The 14,296-nt window shown below is 39.8% G+C and overlaps 2 protein-coding genes across 4 annotated transcripts; one reads left to right on the top strand and one right to left on the bottom strand.

Moving 5' to 3' along the window:
* Positions 1 to 437: 437 nt before the first annotated feature.
* LOC122776771 lies at positions 438 to 7,229 on the bottom strand. 3 transcript variants are annotated; one of them, XM_044037470.1, is made up of 7 exons: positions 7,168 to 7,229; positions 6,693 to 6,835; positions 5,685 to 5,739; positions 5,073 to 5,104; positions 4,640 to 4,694; positions 3,481 to 3,512; positions 438 to 2,980 (listed from the first exon to the last, which is right to left on the bottom strand). In XM_044037470.1, the coding sequence occupies exons 2-7, from the start codon at positions 6,709 to 6,711 to the stop codon at positions 1,314 to 1,316; spliced, it is 1,860 nt and encodes a 619-aa protein (XP_043893405.1). In that variant the 5' UTR covers positions 6,712 to 6,835; positions 7,168 to 7,229; the 3' UTR covers positions 438 to 1,313. The 3 variants fall into 3 exon arrangements, with proteins under 3 accessions (XP_043893405.1, XP_043893406.1, XP_043893407.1); XM_044037471.1 differs by lacking the exons at positions 3,481 to 3,512; positions 4,640 to 4,694; XM_044037472.1 differs by lacking the exons at positions 4,640 to 4,694; positions 5,073 to 5,104.
* A 1,698-nt stretch (positions 7,230 to 8,927) lies between these two features.
* Positions 8,928 to 14,182, top strand: LOC122776762 (E3 ubiquitin/ISG15 ligase TRIM25-like). The gene is made up of 4 exons (XM_044037456.1): positions 8,928 to 9,686; positions 10,646 to 10,785; positions 11,943 to 12,110; positions 12,704 to 14,182. The coding sequence occupies exons 1-4, from the start codon at positions 9,057 to 9,059 to the stop codon at positions 13,410 to 13,412; spliced, it is 1,647 nt and encodes a 548-aa protein (XP_043893391.1). The 5' UTR covers positions 8,928 to 9,056; the 3' UTR covers positions 13,413 to 14,182.
* The last annotated feature ends 114 nt before the right edge of the window (positions 14,183 to 14,296 follow it).

Genomic DNA, 14,296 nt, shown 5'->3' with positions numbered 1-14,296 from the left:
CTTGAAGAGTTGGTAAGTCACCAGTATTGTTATTCCACAGTCCCCTGATGGCTGTGATGTAATTTGAGGATTCCTGTTCACAACCAGCAGGTGGTGCTGAAGTCCAATTCCTCAACTGAGTTTTCACATGTATTTATCAGAGATATTCACTTTTACTCCTTTTGGAGACTTGTGATATATATTAATATATATATTGTGTTATTGTGAGAAGAATTTATTAACCATAGAAGTTTTGTCATGATCTGTTTGTTTTTTAAATATACAGTATTTATATTATATGTTTATTGAATGTTCAAAAGATAAGACAGGTACGGAAGCGCATTGAATTAACTTGAAAAAAATGTTGGTTTGTTTTTAGTTTTTTTTTCTGAGTTTATAGCACATTTGAAACAAACACATTCATTCCTTTATTGAGAGTTTGATTTATAACAACATGGACGGCTTGTTTAGTTTATTCAAGTTTTACTTTGATCTGGGTTTAAGACACTGGAAGATAGTCCTGTCCTTACGTCATATAGATGGTATTACCATTAGTTTGTCGGCTTTACGCAGGCACCTGAGGACTTTGTGGTTGTTCAGAAGGAAAGCTCATTCAGATCTGCTAGACATAGCAATTTGGCTTTGAAGCCGGATCTTTAGATCTGTATAATATATCAGACTTAAAGGATGCTCACCAGTGTCTGATCTGCCCATGGTTTCTAATGTAAGTATGTAACATAAGTAACAGTAAAGGTCAGCAGCCATGCAGAGTAAACCCTTTTATTCCCTAATTCTATAAATTATGTTATATCATAAAAATGTATGTAACAACCATGAATGTGCCTCCATCAACGCTGTTTTTGGCTCCTTAACTACAGTCTCAGAAAAGCTGGATACCATAAAGTTGGAACTTCCACACTTCCATAAATACAAATATATGTATATAAGTATATATATATATATGTATATATATATATATATATATATATGTACACGTCTCCGCTCCGCACATATGTGCTGTAGTTTATTATCAATTTTCCACTTAATGGGAACATAATTTCGCAAAAGACCTGAATATATTAAGTCTAATATAACTAATGTTATAAATCAAGTGAGAATTAGGCTCATTTTCCCAGAGTATCCACTTTACAGAGGAAACTGTCCATTTTCGATACGAAGTCTATGGGGGAAATGTCTGTAGAGATCTCTGTGTCCCCCAGGACTGACAGGAGTGGAGAAGATGCAGATTGAAACAGAGCACATCAACAAAAAAACAATTATTAAAACATCTATGTAAGGGGAAGGCTGTTATAATGACAAAACTTGTATGATTATTACATGATAACACCAGCAATAGCAGCACCCCTGTATTTCATAAATGACAATGAGGAGGTCATCATTACAGTTACGAAAAGTAGCGATGGATATATCACTGCAGGGCCATAAAAAGCTTCTATCAAATCTACGTCAAACACTAAGTCATAAATGCTGGTGTCAAGTGGTATCAGGAGTGCCCAAGATGCAAGAACCATTACTGTTAAGTAAAAACGTGAGTGCAGGCATTGCAGACAGAATCCAACAGGAATAATACTGACACACAATAATAAGAATGTAACTGACTGTACTCTGCGGGTAAATGGGCACAATGACTTATGGGTGAAGGTGTAGACTATAACGAAGATAAGGCGGCAATACAGATATAAAAAGATAGACATTTCACATATGCGTTGAGGACATTTACGCAGAAGGAAAAAAAACACCTGTTTAAGATAGGGTCCAACAGGAATCGTAGCTGCACACAGTCCCATGAACACTCCTGACAGCCCACTGTGGGCACATGAGGTTAGAAAAGCTCCTACACCTGCTCCCATTACCACTCCCAACCTTCCTACCAATCCATATCTGTCTATTAATTTACCATAGTGATCTGTTGCTGTTGCTGCTGCAGAAAGTGACACCCCTACTGCTCCTGTCACCCCCATCACTGCTCCTATAGAGGCACCTGGACCCAGAGCAGGTAGAGCCCACTTTATAATACTTAAAACTGCAGCACCAGAACCAGCTGCAGTAGCACAGATTCTACCTGCTCCACTCCTGTGCCACGACAAAAATAATGACATTCCTACAGTCACGGTCAACAGCTGAGAAGTTAAAATGCCAATAAAGATGGCCTCAGATGTAACACTGCTTGAATTTGTGGATGTTGGCAACTGTAAGGTTATTATTGGCTGCCCTGCCATGTTAAAGGCAGTAGCTATGATCAACATTAGTGGGATAGTTACAGTGGCTTGTTTGGGAAGAAATGCTTCTTGAAGATTCTTTAGATTTAGATATATAGAAAATAATGTGTTTGCAAGAATAAACCTCCAGTTATCAAAAATAGGGAATGCAGCAATAGGTGTCAAAAGCCAATCTTTGAGTTTCAACAAAGAATGACTTAATTTGAACTGGTTGATTGATAGAACCATTGCTAGTGCTGCTAGTGCTCCAATTACAGCCATTGCTAAAATATGAAACCAGATGAATAACCTAACATTTAAAGTGAATGATAGAAAACTCTCGAAAGCCAAACCCAGAGTGAATCCAATAGCAGTGACACTGCTCAGACACACTGTCCCAGCCAAAGTTAGGGCCTTTCCTATCGCTGCTTCACCGTTTACTTTAATCACCAGAGCATATGTTGAAAAACCAATGAAGATTCCTATAGGTAATGAAATGATTGAGGAAAACAAGCCAAACAATAGTGCGAAAAGGGATATGTGAATGTGACCCATTTGAATGTAGGTGTTTGACCTTTTGAAATGTTCATTTTCTTGCTTTGACAAAAAGTTTGTAGAGTTTGGATCATGTATGTAGTTTTCTAACTGGTCCATGAGCAGCCTGCTGTCAGCCAGAAGCTCCAGGGACTGAGCCACAACAACTGCTGTTGTTCCCAGCAGCAGACCTCCTGCTGCTCCATAAAACAGCCCGATGAAAAAGGTGGCAACAGCTGATGCAAACGCTGAGGATGAACCAAAGTATACAAGGTTAAAATATGTAACATGTCAGTTCCTCCATATGCACATTGTTGCATATTGTCTATTCCATTCAAACACCCGTAATGCCACATGAGTCAGCACAGCACTGATTTAGCCTCTCAACTCCACTAGACTCAGACAGTGACATTCCCATGCTGCACACAGGAAGTGATTTAGTTTAGGCAACAGCAACAATGTCACACAATCAAAAATGATTCTAACCGGAGTCCATTCTTCATGACGTCCACGTGCAGGGACTGTCTGGTTTTTGATGTGCTAAAACAGTGACGGATATTCTATGTTTTCAAAGCACAAAAACTATGACATTGTTGTTCTATTACTGCTTTAGATCGCAGGACGAGTCAATATTGTTTGTTAAGGACATATAAGACATTGTTCAGGACTTGACTTTTACCCAGTTTGTGTTAACACAGCCCAAACAGTGTGTATTATAATGTTATGTAGGTATGTACACTTTACTTACTTGAGGAGGCACAGGAGGGCAGTGAGACATTTCTGCAATAAAAGATTGTGTTCAGTTATTAATATTAAATGTTAAACACATTTTTAACCCTTATTGCTCACACTGTGTGGACCTGTGCTGCAGGTGCACTCTTGGTGAAATGTCGTGGGAATAACCATTGTTGAGTGACAGTTATGATTCTTTTTGTATCACATTCTTAGTGGTGATCTAAAGTAGCAATTATTGTGCAGAAGTCACTAAATTTACTATTTCTATTTTATTATTGCTCATAAAAAAGAGCCACACCAACTTTGAATTGTGACATGTTTCCAAATTTCACAAATTCCATCCAATCTGAAATTTTTTTTAGTTTTTGTTCAGGTGTGCATATAAAGTTGGTGAAAATGAAAAAAATTTTGAATATCCTCAGATTGTCTAGGTTGTGCTGGAAAATTGATCTAAATGTGCACTCTATCTTGCACATTCTTATAGCCTCTGTATTAACATTTTAACATGTTACAGCCTTAGTACTTGTGTGGTACATCTGTGTGGGTGTGGGTGTGTCTGTGTGGGTGTGTCTGTTCTGTCCCCAGATTGACTCTCCACCCCCTGCCCTGCACACAGGAGTCTTGGGTTAGCAATCAGTGGAGGGGAATAAAAGGAGGGTGAAATGCCTCTTCGGCCTCTCTTGGTGAGCTGAGCAGAGCTGCTGCAGTTTGGTGAGACGGGGACAGTTGTGTTACTCCTTTCTGTGGAAAGGAGGGTGTTTTTAGGAGGGCATTTACCTTGCTGTAGTGTGTTGTATGTTTTCTCCTTCCAGTTTTCATGTGTAGTAACCTGGTTCTTTTGTTCTTTTTTTGTTTGGAGACCAGCGCTTTAAGTTTCTTTAACATTAACATTAACCGTATTTACTTTAACATAAAGTGGTGTTACTTTATTTGTTTTGAATCCTTAACTGCCTGTGTTGCCCTTCTTCTTCCTCTCCTGGGTCATTATTTTTATTTGTTTGTCCCCTTCTCCCCCGAGCCAAAGCCAGGGATGTAACACATAGAAATGGAAAAAAAGCAGCTTTAATGCTCTGTGTTCTATGGGTTAAGAAAGGGACACGTAAAGTGTGTAATATGTGGTAAGATTTACTTTTATACTATGTCCTGAGAATCACCTGGTTACTTTCCCTCACCTGTTCTCCTCACCATGGTCCTCTTCAACAGGTGGTGTCTTTTGGATCAGCACATCTGAAGAAGAGAAATCATCAAAATATGAAGTATTTTTGTGAAATAGACTTTTAAAACTTGGTGAGAGATGAATTTATAATAATCTCTCACCAAGTACAATGTCACACAATCTAAAATGATTCTAACCCGAGTCCATTCTTCATGACGTCCACGTGCACGGACTGTCTGGTTTTTGATGTGCTAAAACAGTGACGGACATTCTATGTTTTCTAAGCACAAAAACTATGACGTTGTTCTATTACTGCTTTAGATCGCAGGATGAGTCAATATTGTTAAGGACATATAAGACATTGTTCAGGACTTGATTTTTACCTAGTTTGTGTTAAAGCCCAAACAGTGTGTATTATAATGTTATGTTAGTATGTACACTTTACTTACTTGAGGAGGCACAGGAGGGCAGTGAGACATTTCTGCAATAAAACATTGTGTTCAGTTATTAATATTAAATGTTAAACACATTTTTAACCCTTAGTGAATTGTTGTGGGAATAATACACGACTCCTCATATGGACATCCTGGGGGTTTGTGTTCATAGGTCACATATTCAGGCTTTTTCTGTTTTCGCAACGTTGAGTGACTTCTTAGTGGTGATCTAAAGTAGCAATTATTGTGCAGAAGTCACTAAATTGACTACATTTTTATTTTATTATTGCTCATAAAAACGAGCCACACTAACTTTGAACTGTGACGTGTTTCCAAATTTCTCAGATTCCATCCAATTTGAAAAAAAATGCGAGTACTTTTTGCTCAGTGAAAATGAAAATAACAATTTTAATTACCTCATTGTCTAGGTTGTGTTGAAAAAAGGATCTAAGGCACTCTATCTTGCACATTCTTATTTCCTCTATATTTACATTTTAACATAGAAAAAAAGCAGCTTTAATGCCCTGTGTTCTCCAGGTTAAGAAAGGGACACATACTAAAGTGTGTAATGTGGTAAGATTTACTTTTATACTATGTCCTGAGAATCACTTGGTGACTTTCCCTCACCTGTTATCCTCACCATGGTCCTCTTCAACAGGTGGTGTCTTATGGATCAGTGCATCTGAAGAAGAGAAATTGACAAATCATCAAAATATGCCATAATCCATGACCTGTGAGTGATTCTTGAGAAAAAGGACAAAACATGTCCTACACTGAAAAGTCATAGTTTGCAACATTCATTATTATTAAAAGAAGAAATTAATTTCATGTATATTTGTACAATTTCACTGTAATTGGTTAAAAGACCAGCCCCGGTTCACCTAAACGTGTAGAAATGTAGCTGTCAGCAAGAGGTCAGTGTCAAACTGCAAAAGTGTTTATTTCTGAAGTTAACAAATATACATTTTGTAATCACTATCAGTTCGTCAACACTGTAAGATGAAGATTTTTGTCTTTTCATAAAGAATGCATGTGACTGGTATGGAAAACTATTATTAGATATTTACACACAATAACACGCTTGTTGAATTAATTATATTAAAATAACATGGTTTTTGTTGTGTGTCAGACAGCGTTGACAAAAATCTCGTTATGATGTGGATAAATTTCAGTTTTAACAAAAAGCGCTTTTCATGATAAACCTGTTCCCTGTTTCATTATAAACCTGGTGCTTTTCACACGCACTCACGCCACACCTCTCATTCCTCACATCAGCCAAGCACCCGCCCTAGTTACCTCTGACTGGCTGATTTGCAAAATTGCGGGAAAAGGCAGTTGGTGCCGGATCTGTACCCGGAACATGATTGCATATGAATATATATATATATATATTTATATTTAACTTACCAGTTAAAATGAATATAGCATGTTTTTTAAAAATTGAAGAGTTAAAAAGTGGTTTCGACTAAGACGACGAAAAAAAAAAGGCAAGCACTTATGACTAGCACTTTATAGTTTGGCTTGCTTGAAGCACTTACTTACTTCTAGCTCTTGTTTGTACCCAAATGTTTAAATGCACTAAATAACTAATGCTAGAAAAAAGGAAAATAAACCTAATAGTAAGTTATTACTCACCTGCTTCAGATGGCTCCATTTTTTCACAGATGACTCTGGCTCATCAGTTGGTCTGTTAACTTCAACAGTCGCCACACAATGCTCCCTTGTGCTTGCCAGATGATCAGCTTTGAATAAGCTTGGTGCCCAAACCGGTTCTTCAACTGGGAGAAATGTGAACAACGATCAACAAAAACAACCATAGAAATTTAGATTATCAAAACATTGGACATTGCACTTTTAGGTGATTTTTAAGAAAAACTGCATATGAACATGAAAACAACACACAGGGTTAGACAACAACCATATCAACATTTTTATGTAAAAATTGTCCGTGTCGGTTGGAAATTGTGGGCAGGAGTTTGTTTAGAAAAGATTCCCGATCAAATCCCACGTTTTGATATAGGATGTATGGGGTTTTTCTCAAAGCTGCGGGATGAGTACTTGTCCAATGAATAGCTCGGCACAAGTGATATTCCCAGAAAATGAAACTTACTGTCTGCTGACAAAGAAGGAATACTGGTCACCCGGGTCTGCGAGATGTTCAAGATCTTCAAGATTTAGGATGCCACGAAACATTAGAACATTCAACTTTCCAATAACCACAACACAGTGGCCTAGACGCGGAACAAAAGACATTTGATCACCAGAGGATAAAACTGACAGAGGGTGCAGCTCATGAAGCTTAGTTGCAAAACCAAAAGAGAAACTACGGAAAATCACTTGCAACTAGTGACATGATTGAAAACTTAAATGGACGTAATCATGTATATACATCATGACAGCAAACTGTGAAACAACAGAATGTTGACACAACATCCATCTGTTTTTGCTTGAGCTTTCAAACTACCCAGCAACCGCTTCTATGAACTGAGCTTCCTTGCCCAATGTTGGCATTTCAATTTTATTATACCGTTTATTCTTCGTCTTCTTCAATCCCCATTGCTTACTCACTCATTCTCTACAGCTTTATCCTCCACCTGTGGGTTGTGGGGGGTGGCGCTGGTGCCAATCTCAGCTGATTTAAGGCAAAAGGCACTGGACAGGTTGCCAGTTCATTGCAACAACCATCATGCAGAAAGGCCCTTGTTCCGGTTGCAAAGGCAAGACTGCTAACCACTACACCAACCGCGTGGCCCCTCATTGTTAATTGGACACACGGGAGCCACATCTAGTGTACTCCTTGTGCCGGTCCCAAGCCCAGATAAAGGGGAGCGTTGTGTCTCTATGTCAAATTAATGAAATGTGCAGGAAGAAGAAAAACAATCTTGAACGGCTGCTACATGCAGTCTTTCACGAAGGCTCCCTCTTCTCACCCAAGCTGTGTTTTCCATACCTGTCCACCAGATGTTGCTCTTGCTGTCTCTATTCTCAAGAGACGTCTTGAGCAAAGTGTTACGCACAGATGTGCTGACAAACAAGTCAGTGGGCTGGGGTGAGACACGTTCCCTTCAGTTTAAATTCAGTTCCATTCAGATATAGCCATGTTATGACAAATATTCCATCTAATGTACAGACAAATGGTGCCTTTGTTATATTTACATCTTAAATATATAGGTCAGTAGTGACCTGAGGTCATGTGTGTTGTGTCAAAGGAAAAAGTTTGGGTCACCACTTTCATATGGCTGAATTTGAAATTATATATATATATATATATATATATATATATATATATATATACATATATATATATATATAATATATATTATATTTCACTTTTTGTCTGTGGGTGACCTTAATACTTCATCTGGAAAGTGCCGTGAAAATGTCCCTTCGGTTTCTTTCCAAAAACATAAAACAAAGCAGCAACAAAGGAACAGGGAGGGATGAGGGTTTTCCTTGTGCGGTGTTTACAGTCAACAGGCGACATATGACTGTACTCTGTGTACGGCAGCAGATTCCCTCATTTACAGTGCGTGGATCCAAGCACATGCAGAAACCCACTCTTGTGAGCTTACAGACTAATCTTACAGTCAACCGAAAAAGTGGGTTCCCACTGGATACATTTCTTTTTGCATATCCTACTAAATATTATGGGTCGTGGACCTAAAACCCATTGAAGAAGGGTTCTATAAAAGTGTGTTTAAAACTGTTATGTGGGGGATATTTTCACCATCAACACCAGCCACTATGTTTGTGTCATTTTCTGCCAGTACACAAGGATTGTTCTGCACACATTGTGGATACACCTCCTGCCATTCAGATACATAGTTCAGGGTTGCTGACTTCCTTGTTTAAGTTGTGTATTACCTGTTGTCACTACAGACTCACCTGTCACTTTGCTAGGTGAGAGGGCGAGACAAGAGAGCAGATAGAGGGCTAGGACAATGAGTTTTTACAAGGAGAGCGACGAGTAAAGAAGCTACATCCCATTCCACCTCCAGCATGTCTTTATCAAAGCCAGAGGCGCAGCTGGCCTTTGAGCTGAGCTGCCCCATCTGCCTTCAGTTCTACTCGGATCCAGTGGCTCTTCCCTGTGGGCACAACTACTGTCGATCCTGCATCTGCAAGACCACAGACCTTGAAGATAAGTGCGGTGAAACGCTTCTGCGTTGCCCAGAGTGTCGTCAGGAGTTCTTGGGTGTGGATTCCCTGCGGAGGAACTTCAAACTCTGCAGCATCATCGAGGGTTACCAAGCGGCCATACCACTCCTGGACAGGCAGCCTGACACAAGGCCAGAGAGGATGGAGGTTTTCTGTGACCACTGTATAGATGAACAGTCACTGGCTGTGAAGACCTGCCTGAAGTGTGAGGTGTCACTGTGCTCCAGGCACCTTCAACGACACCAGGAGAAGGAGTCATTCAAGACCCATGCATTGGTGGAGCCTCAGGGAAACGAGCTGGGAATAAAAGCCTGCACTGTCCACCAGCGTCCGCTTGAGTATTTTTGTTCCAATGACATGACCTCGCTGTGCAGCACCTGCTTCATAGAGGGTCAACACCAGGACCACGATGTTCTCACCTTCAGTGTGGCTGAGGAGGAGATGAGACGGGCACTGGAGAGCCGCAACAAGGTAACAAGGTTTGATTACTGTCACTGGCGTTGACCTGACTCACACTCAGACGGACACTTTTCACACTTTTTATCATGTTTCTGAATAATTTAATATTAACTTCCACTTCATTCGGTGGTATGCACTTTAGTATAATTCAGTTCAGTTCTACTGACTTTATTTCTGACACGTAGGAATAAAGGAGGAATAAAGGAGATAAAAGTAGCAAGTCAGAAGCGATTATGCACAACAGACTCTCTGTTCACATGTATATTTACTTATTTCTTTATTTAAAATATGGACATTGATGCACAATAACAACATATATATATATATATATATATAACAATAGCAGCATATGCTATGCTTTTTTTTTGCATTGTAAAGCGTTAAATTAAATTGCAAGTTACCCTAACACCATGATTCTCCAGTTTTGGTACCACCAGTGGTACATGGGCTTCCTCTGGTAATACTTGGAGGAAAATGAGTGCATGTACCAGGGTATGTGGAGCTAAGGAGTTTTGACTGGAGTGCATAGAAAATGAATCAATATAACAAAAAAGAAATAAAGAAAGAATAATAATTAGAGTTATCTTATCTCTTGCTCCATCTTAAATTAATTGACGAGGCTGTATTTAACGCGCATGGGAAAATTAAATATTTGTGGTTTAAATAAAGTGACTGGTGGCTATATGGCTCATTGCCATTGTGCCCTGGAGAGGAGTAATGACAGGAATGCCGACGATCGTCTGATATGATCAAAGTTGACGCGACTTCTTAGTTCCAGGTGACTTAGTAGAAGTGTCATCATTCCAGAAAGTCACATGTACAGTTGAATTTCTCGTACATCACGGCAATGTTTGGAAGCCTGTGAGAGAACATTCGTGTGTTTTCCTCATGCTTGTTACCAGAAGTATACAACCAGTCATTCCTGATTTTCCACTTCATGTGCTCAACATTCAAATGCATCACGTCTGCAGGTGGTGTCAAGCAGGCTGCTGATGACCGAGAGCCTCCTGCAGAAGGCCGCGGAGGAGCAGGGAGCGTCTGAGGCTGTAGGTGACAAAGTGGTCAACAGGGCGGTCACAATCATGGACAGCATGGCTGCACTGGTGGAGAGGTAATGGACTGCACATGCACTCGGATTAACACCATTTTCTTCACATTTAACATGTGGTGCCATTTGGCTGAAGCACTGACATTCTGAAAGGTTCTCACTGACGTCAGAGTCTGGTGACAAATATGTGCTTCGTTGCTGGGAATCATTTGTGAACAAACCGGACCAACACAGTCCCCAGCAATTGCTTTCACTGCTCATATAATTCCCTCTCTTAATGAATAATAAGTGAATATGCTTTTTCTTTTTTTTGTTACTTTCAGACTTGATTGTTGCTCACTTTTCATGTTTTCATATCATATTTTGGTAACACTTTAGATTAGGGAACACATATTCATCATTAACTAGGTGCTCACTAACATGCATAAATAGCATAATGGCCCTTTAATACTAATTATTAAGCACGTATTAACACCTTATTCTACAAAACCTTATTCTACCTGATTAAGGGGTTAATACATGCTTAATAATTACTAATAAAGGGCTGGTGTGCTACTTTTATGCATGTTAGTAAGCACCTAGTTAATGGTGAATATGTGTTCCCTTATCTAAAGTGTTTTTAATGACTTTCATGGTCCACTTTGATCTGTCGATTAAAAAAGGGCAGGCGTCTCAGTGACGTCACATCGCCGAGAGCATGTCCTCCTTAAGGTTGAAAAGCAGGATCGAGCAGTGGTTGATGAACGGTAGATAAAAAAAAAAAGTCTACCTGAATTATCAAGCGATAAATCTGGTTTAACTGCATTTTAAGCTTACCGGTAATGCTCAATCCCTTTACAGTCACAAAGAATGACAATTTGACGACATGGTATGTACAAGAAACCTTGTGAGAGCACTGCATTAAGATACATGTTAACAACTGCATGATAACATGCTCAGAATTACACTACAACTTGCTTATATTCAGCAGGTAGCATCAGTCTATTAGTCATGGAGATGTTTCAAAACGCAATTATCAAACTAATATACATGGACAGAAAAAAACAGCATTAGAGGAATAAATGCTGAAACGACTTAAACATAACTGGCATGTATCAGCACACATGAACCTATTTCTATAAAGTGATGTTTTACAAGTTATAGCAATCATAGGGAAGCTGAATAATATAGGTCACACCATTCAGGTTTCTATTTTAACCTCCTACTGCTGTTGTGTTCAGGTACAGGGAGCGTCTGCATGTGCTTTTGAAGGAGGAGCAAGGCCAGCGCAGAAAAAGCTGGCAGTTTGGACTCGGTGCACTGGAAGAGCACCACCAGCAGTTACTGGATGCCCAGCGAAGTGCCAACGAGGCCCTGAGTGAGACTGACACATGCGTGTTCATACACAGGTACAACATGATAATAAAAGGCAATTCCTTTTTTCTCCAAAATCTACTTTAACAAAAGACAACATACTTACATGTGTTAATTTGTTTTGTAGAATATTCAATGAGATTAGTTTACATGAGTGCCATGAAAAGTATTATTATCAATTATTTGCCAGCCTCTATGTAAATATACAGTATGTGTGTACATTTGTGCAGCCTTTGAATGGCCCACAGAGTCAGTGGTCTGATTCCTGGCAAGACTTGGGCTGTGCCTGCAGCATGTGAATGAGCTTGTTCTTGGGTAATTGAGTGTAAAGTGGTCATGAGCTCAAACAATGTCATATTTTCTGAGCAGCAGAATTTACTTCTGGGCACTTCTTTGGATTTTTGATCAAACTCCAACTGGTTTGCTGCAGTGTGTGCTTTACTTGTTGCCTCCATCTGTCTTCACACAAAACAAATTGCTTCCCATGTGCAGCGTAACACTGCTGTAGAAATACAGAGAGAGGCGTGTGGAGCCGATAAACTTATTTAACAGTGCTTTGAATGTACAAATGAATGTAACTGACATGTTTATATGACATAAAAAAACCCTCCTCTTCTCTTCTCTCTAGGTTCATGTTGATTGATGAAACGCTGAGAAAGGTTGCCGAGGGCAACATTCCTTCCAGTACCCCCTCCAAGGCACCGTTTAACACCAGGCGTCTCCAGACAAGCCTCAAGACCCAAGACTTCCGCTCTGAAATGATCCACTGCCTCGATTCTCTTCATAATATCCTGGGCCCCCTGGACCTCACCTTCAATGCTAGCACCGTTCACCCCTGCCTGATCCTGTCCAATGATCTGCGCACAGTCAAGTACAGCCCCAGCAAGCTGCCGTACCCAGAGCACCCAGAGCGTTTTACAAGTGCACCTCAGGTTCTGTGCAGCCAGGGCTTCTCCAGCGGCGAGCATGTGTGGGTTGTAGAGGTGGGGGCCAACAGCATGTGGTCAGTGGGGGTGTGTTACAAGAGCATCACCCGCCGTGGTGACCACAGTCGCCTGGGACACAACTCTGTGTCCTGGCGCTTGCAGTGGAAGAACGGCAAGCTTACGGTGTGCCAGTCCTCCTGTAATGTGGCTCTGGGAGAAATTACCCACCAGCCGCTGAAGATTGAGGTTGCGTTGCACTATGAGAAAGGGACGTTATCGTTCCATAGCATTAAAGGGCGCAGGGAGCACCTCCACACCTTCAGGGTTGTGTTTAGGGAGATGGTCTACCCAGCGTTCAGTATTCACTCCAACACACCAGAGTCCTGGATCACACTGCATAATGGGATGTAATCTATTACAATTAAGCATAAAATGTATATATCTCTTTAACCAAGTCAACTTTCCTCCATTTGGGATTTCTTTTTTTGCATTTAATGTTTTCAAAATGCTACACTGAAATACACACTGTCATGACCCAAATCACAGCATCAATAATACAGTATTGTGACTAGAGCAAAATTGTGCATAAAGTAGCAACTAATTTACAGCCATATATCTGTAAGAAGTAATATCTTTTTGAATTGGTAACCAAATAATTCCCAAGAGATATTTAGTAAATGAATTACAAGTTCATTAACTACATTACATCTGTGCTCTGTGCCATATGCCATCTTATATTACTATGCTATAGAATACAAACGTGAATATTGTCTTTAAGCATGATGAGATAAGATTATTGGTTTACAAAAATATAAAATGTTGTTCACGTTAAGGATGTTTTTTGAAGAGTGTGTCGGTCAGTCAGGGGTTGTTTCACAAGACTTTAGAGGGCACTGGGACTGTGGGGACCCTAAGTCAAACCGAACCAAAGCCAGGTAGTGGCAATGGGACTAGTTCAGGGGGTTAATGGTGTCATTGTAGTTTCCCACAAAAGCTAATAATGAAATTTAATGGCATTCTCACAAAACTCTCATAGTAGACTAAAGTAATCAGCTGTTCTGCCTGCCTTGCCTTCCCTGATGTGTCAGTAATCAGTATATGTGTTCCAGTATATGTGATTTTGCTTTCTGGAATTTTCTTTGTTTTATGATACCCATCCCTGTGTATGTATGTATGTATGTATGTATGTATGTATGTATGTATGTATGTATGCATGCATGCATGTATGCATGCATGTAGGTATGTATGTATGTATGTATGTATGCATGTATGTATGTATGCATGTAAGTATGTAT

Source organism: Solea senegalensis, linkage group LG11, assembly GCF_019176455.1.
Source record: "Solea senegalensis isolate Sse05_10M linkage group LG11, IFAPA_SoseM_1, whole genome shotgun sequence".
Taxonomy (NCBI): domain Eukaryota; kingdom Metazoa; phylum Chordata; class Actinopteri; order Pleuronectiformes; family Soleidae; genus Solea; species Solea senegalensis.
The sequence above is the reverse complement of the archived record's forward strand: the minus strand, read 5'-3'. Positions and strand labels throughout refer to the sequence as shown.

Coding starts and splice junctions, on each gene's coding strand:
- LOC122776771 (XM_044037470.1), bottom strand. Junction 3,513..4,639: donor GACCATGGTGAGGAGAACAG/GTGAGGGAAAGT, acceptor CTTTTATTGCAG/AAATGTCTCACTGCCCTCCT. Junction 2,981..3,480: donor GCCCTCCTGTGCCTCCTCAA/GTAAGTAAAGTG, acceptor GTTCATCCTCAG/CGTTTGCATCAGCTGTTGCC.
- LOC122776762 (XM_044037456.1), top strand. CDS start 9,057: ATGTCTTTATCAAAGCCAGAGGCGCAGCTGGCCTTTGAGCTGAGCTGC. Junction 9,687..10,645: donor CACTGGAGAGCCGCAACAAG/GTAACAAGGTTT, acceptor TCACGTCTGCAG/GTGGTGTCAAGCAGGCTGCT. Junction 10,786..11,942: donor ATGGCTGCACTGGTGGAGAG/GTAATGGACTGC, acceptor TGTTGTGTTCAG/GTACAGGGAGCGTCTGCATG.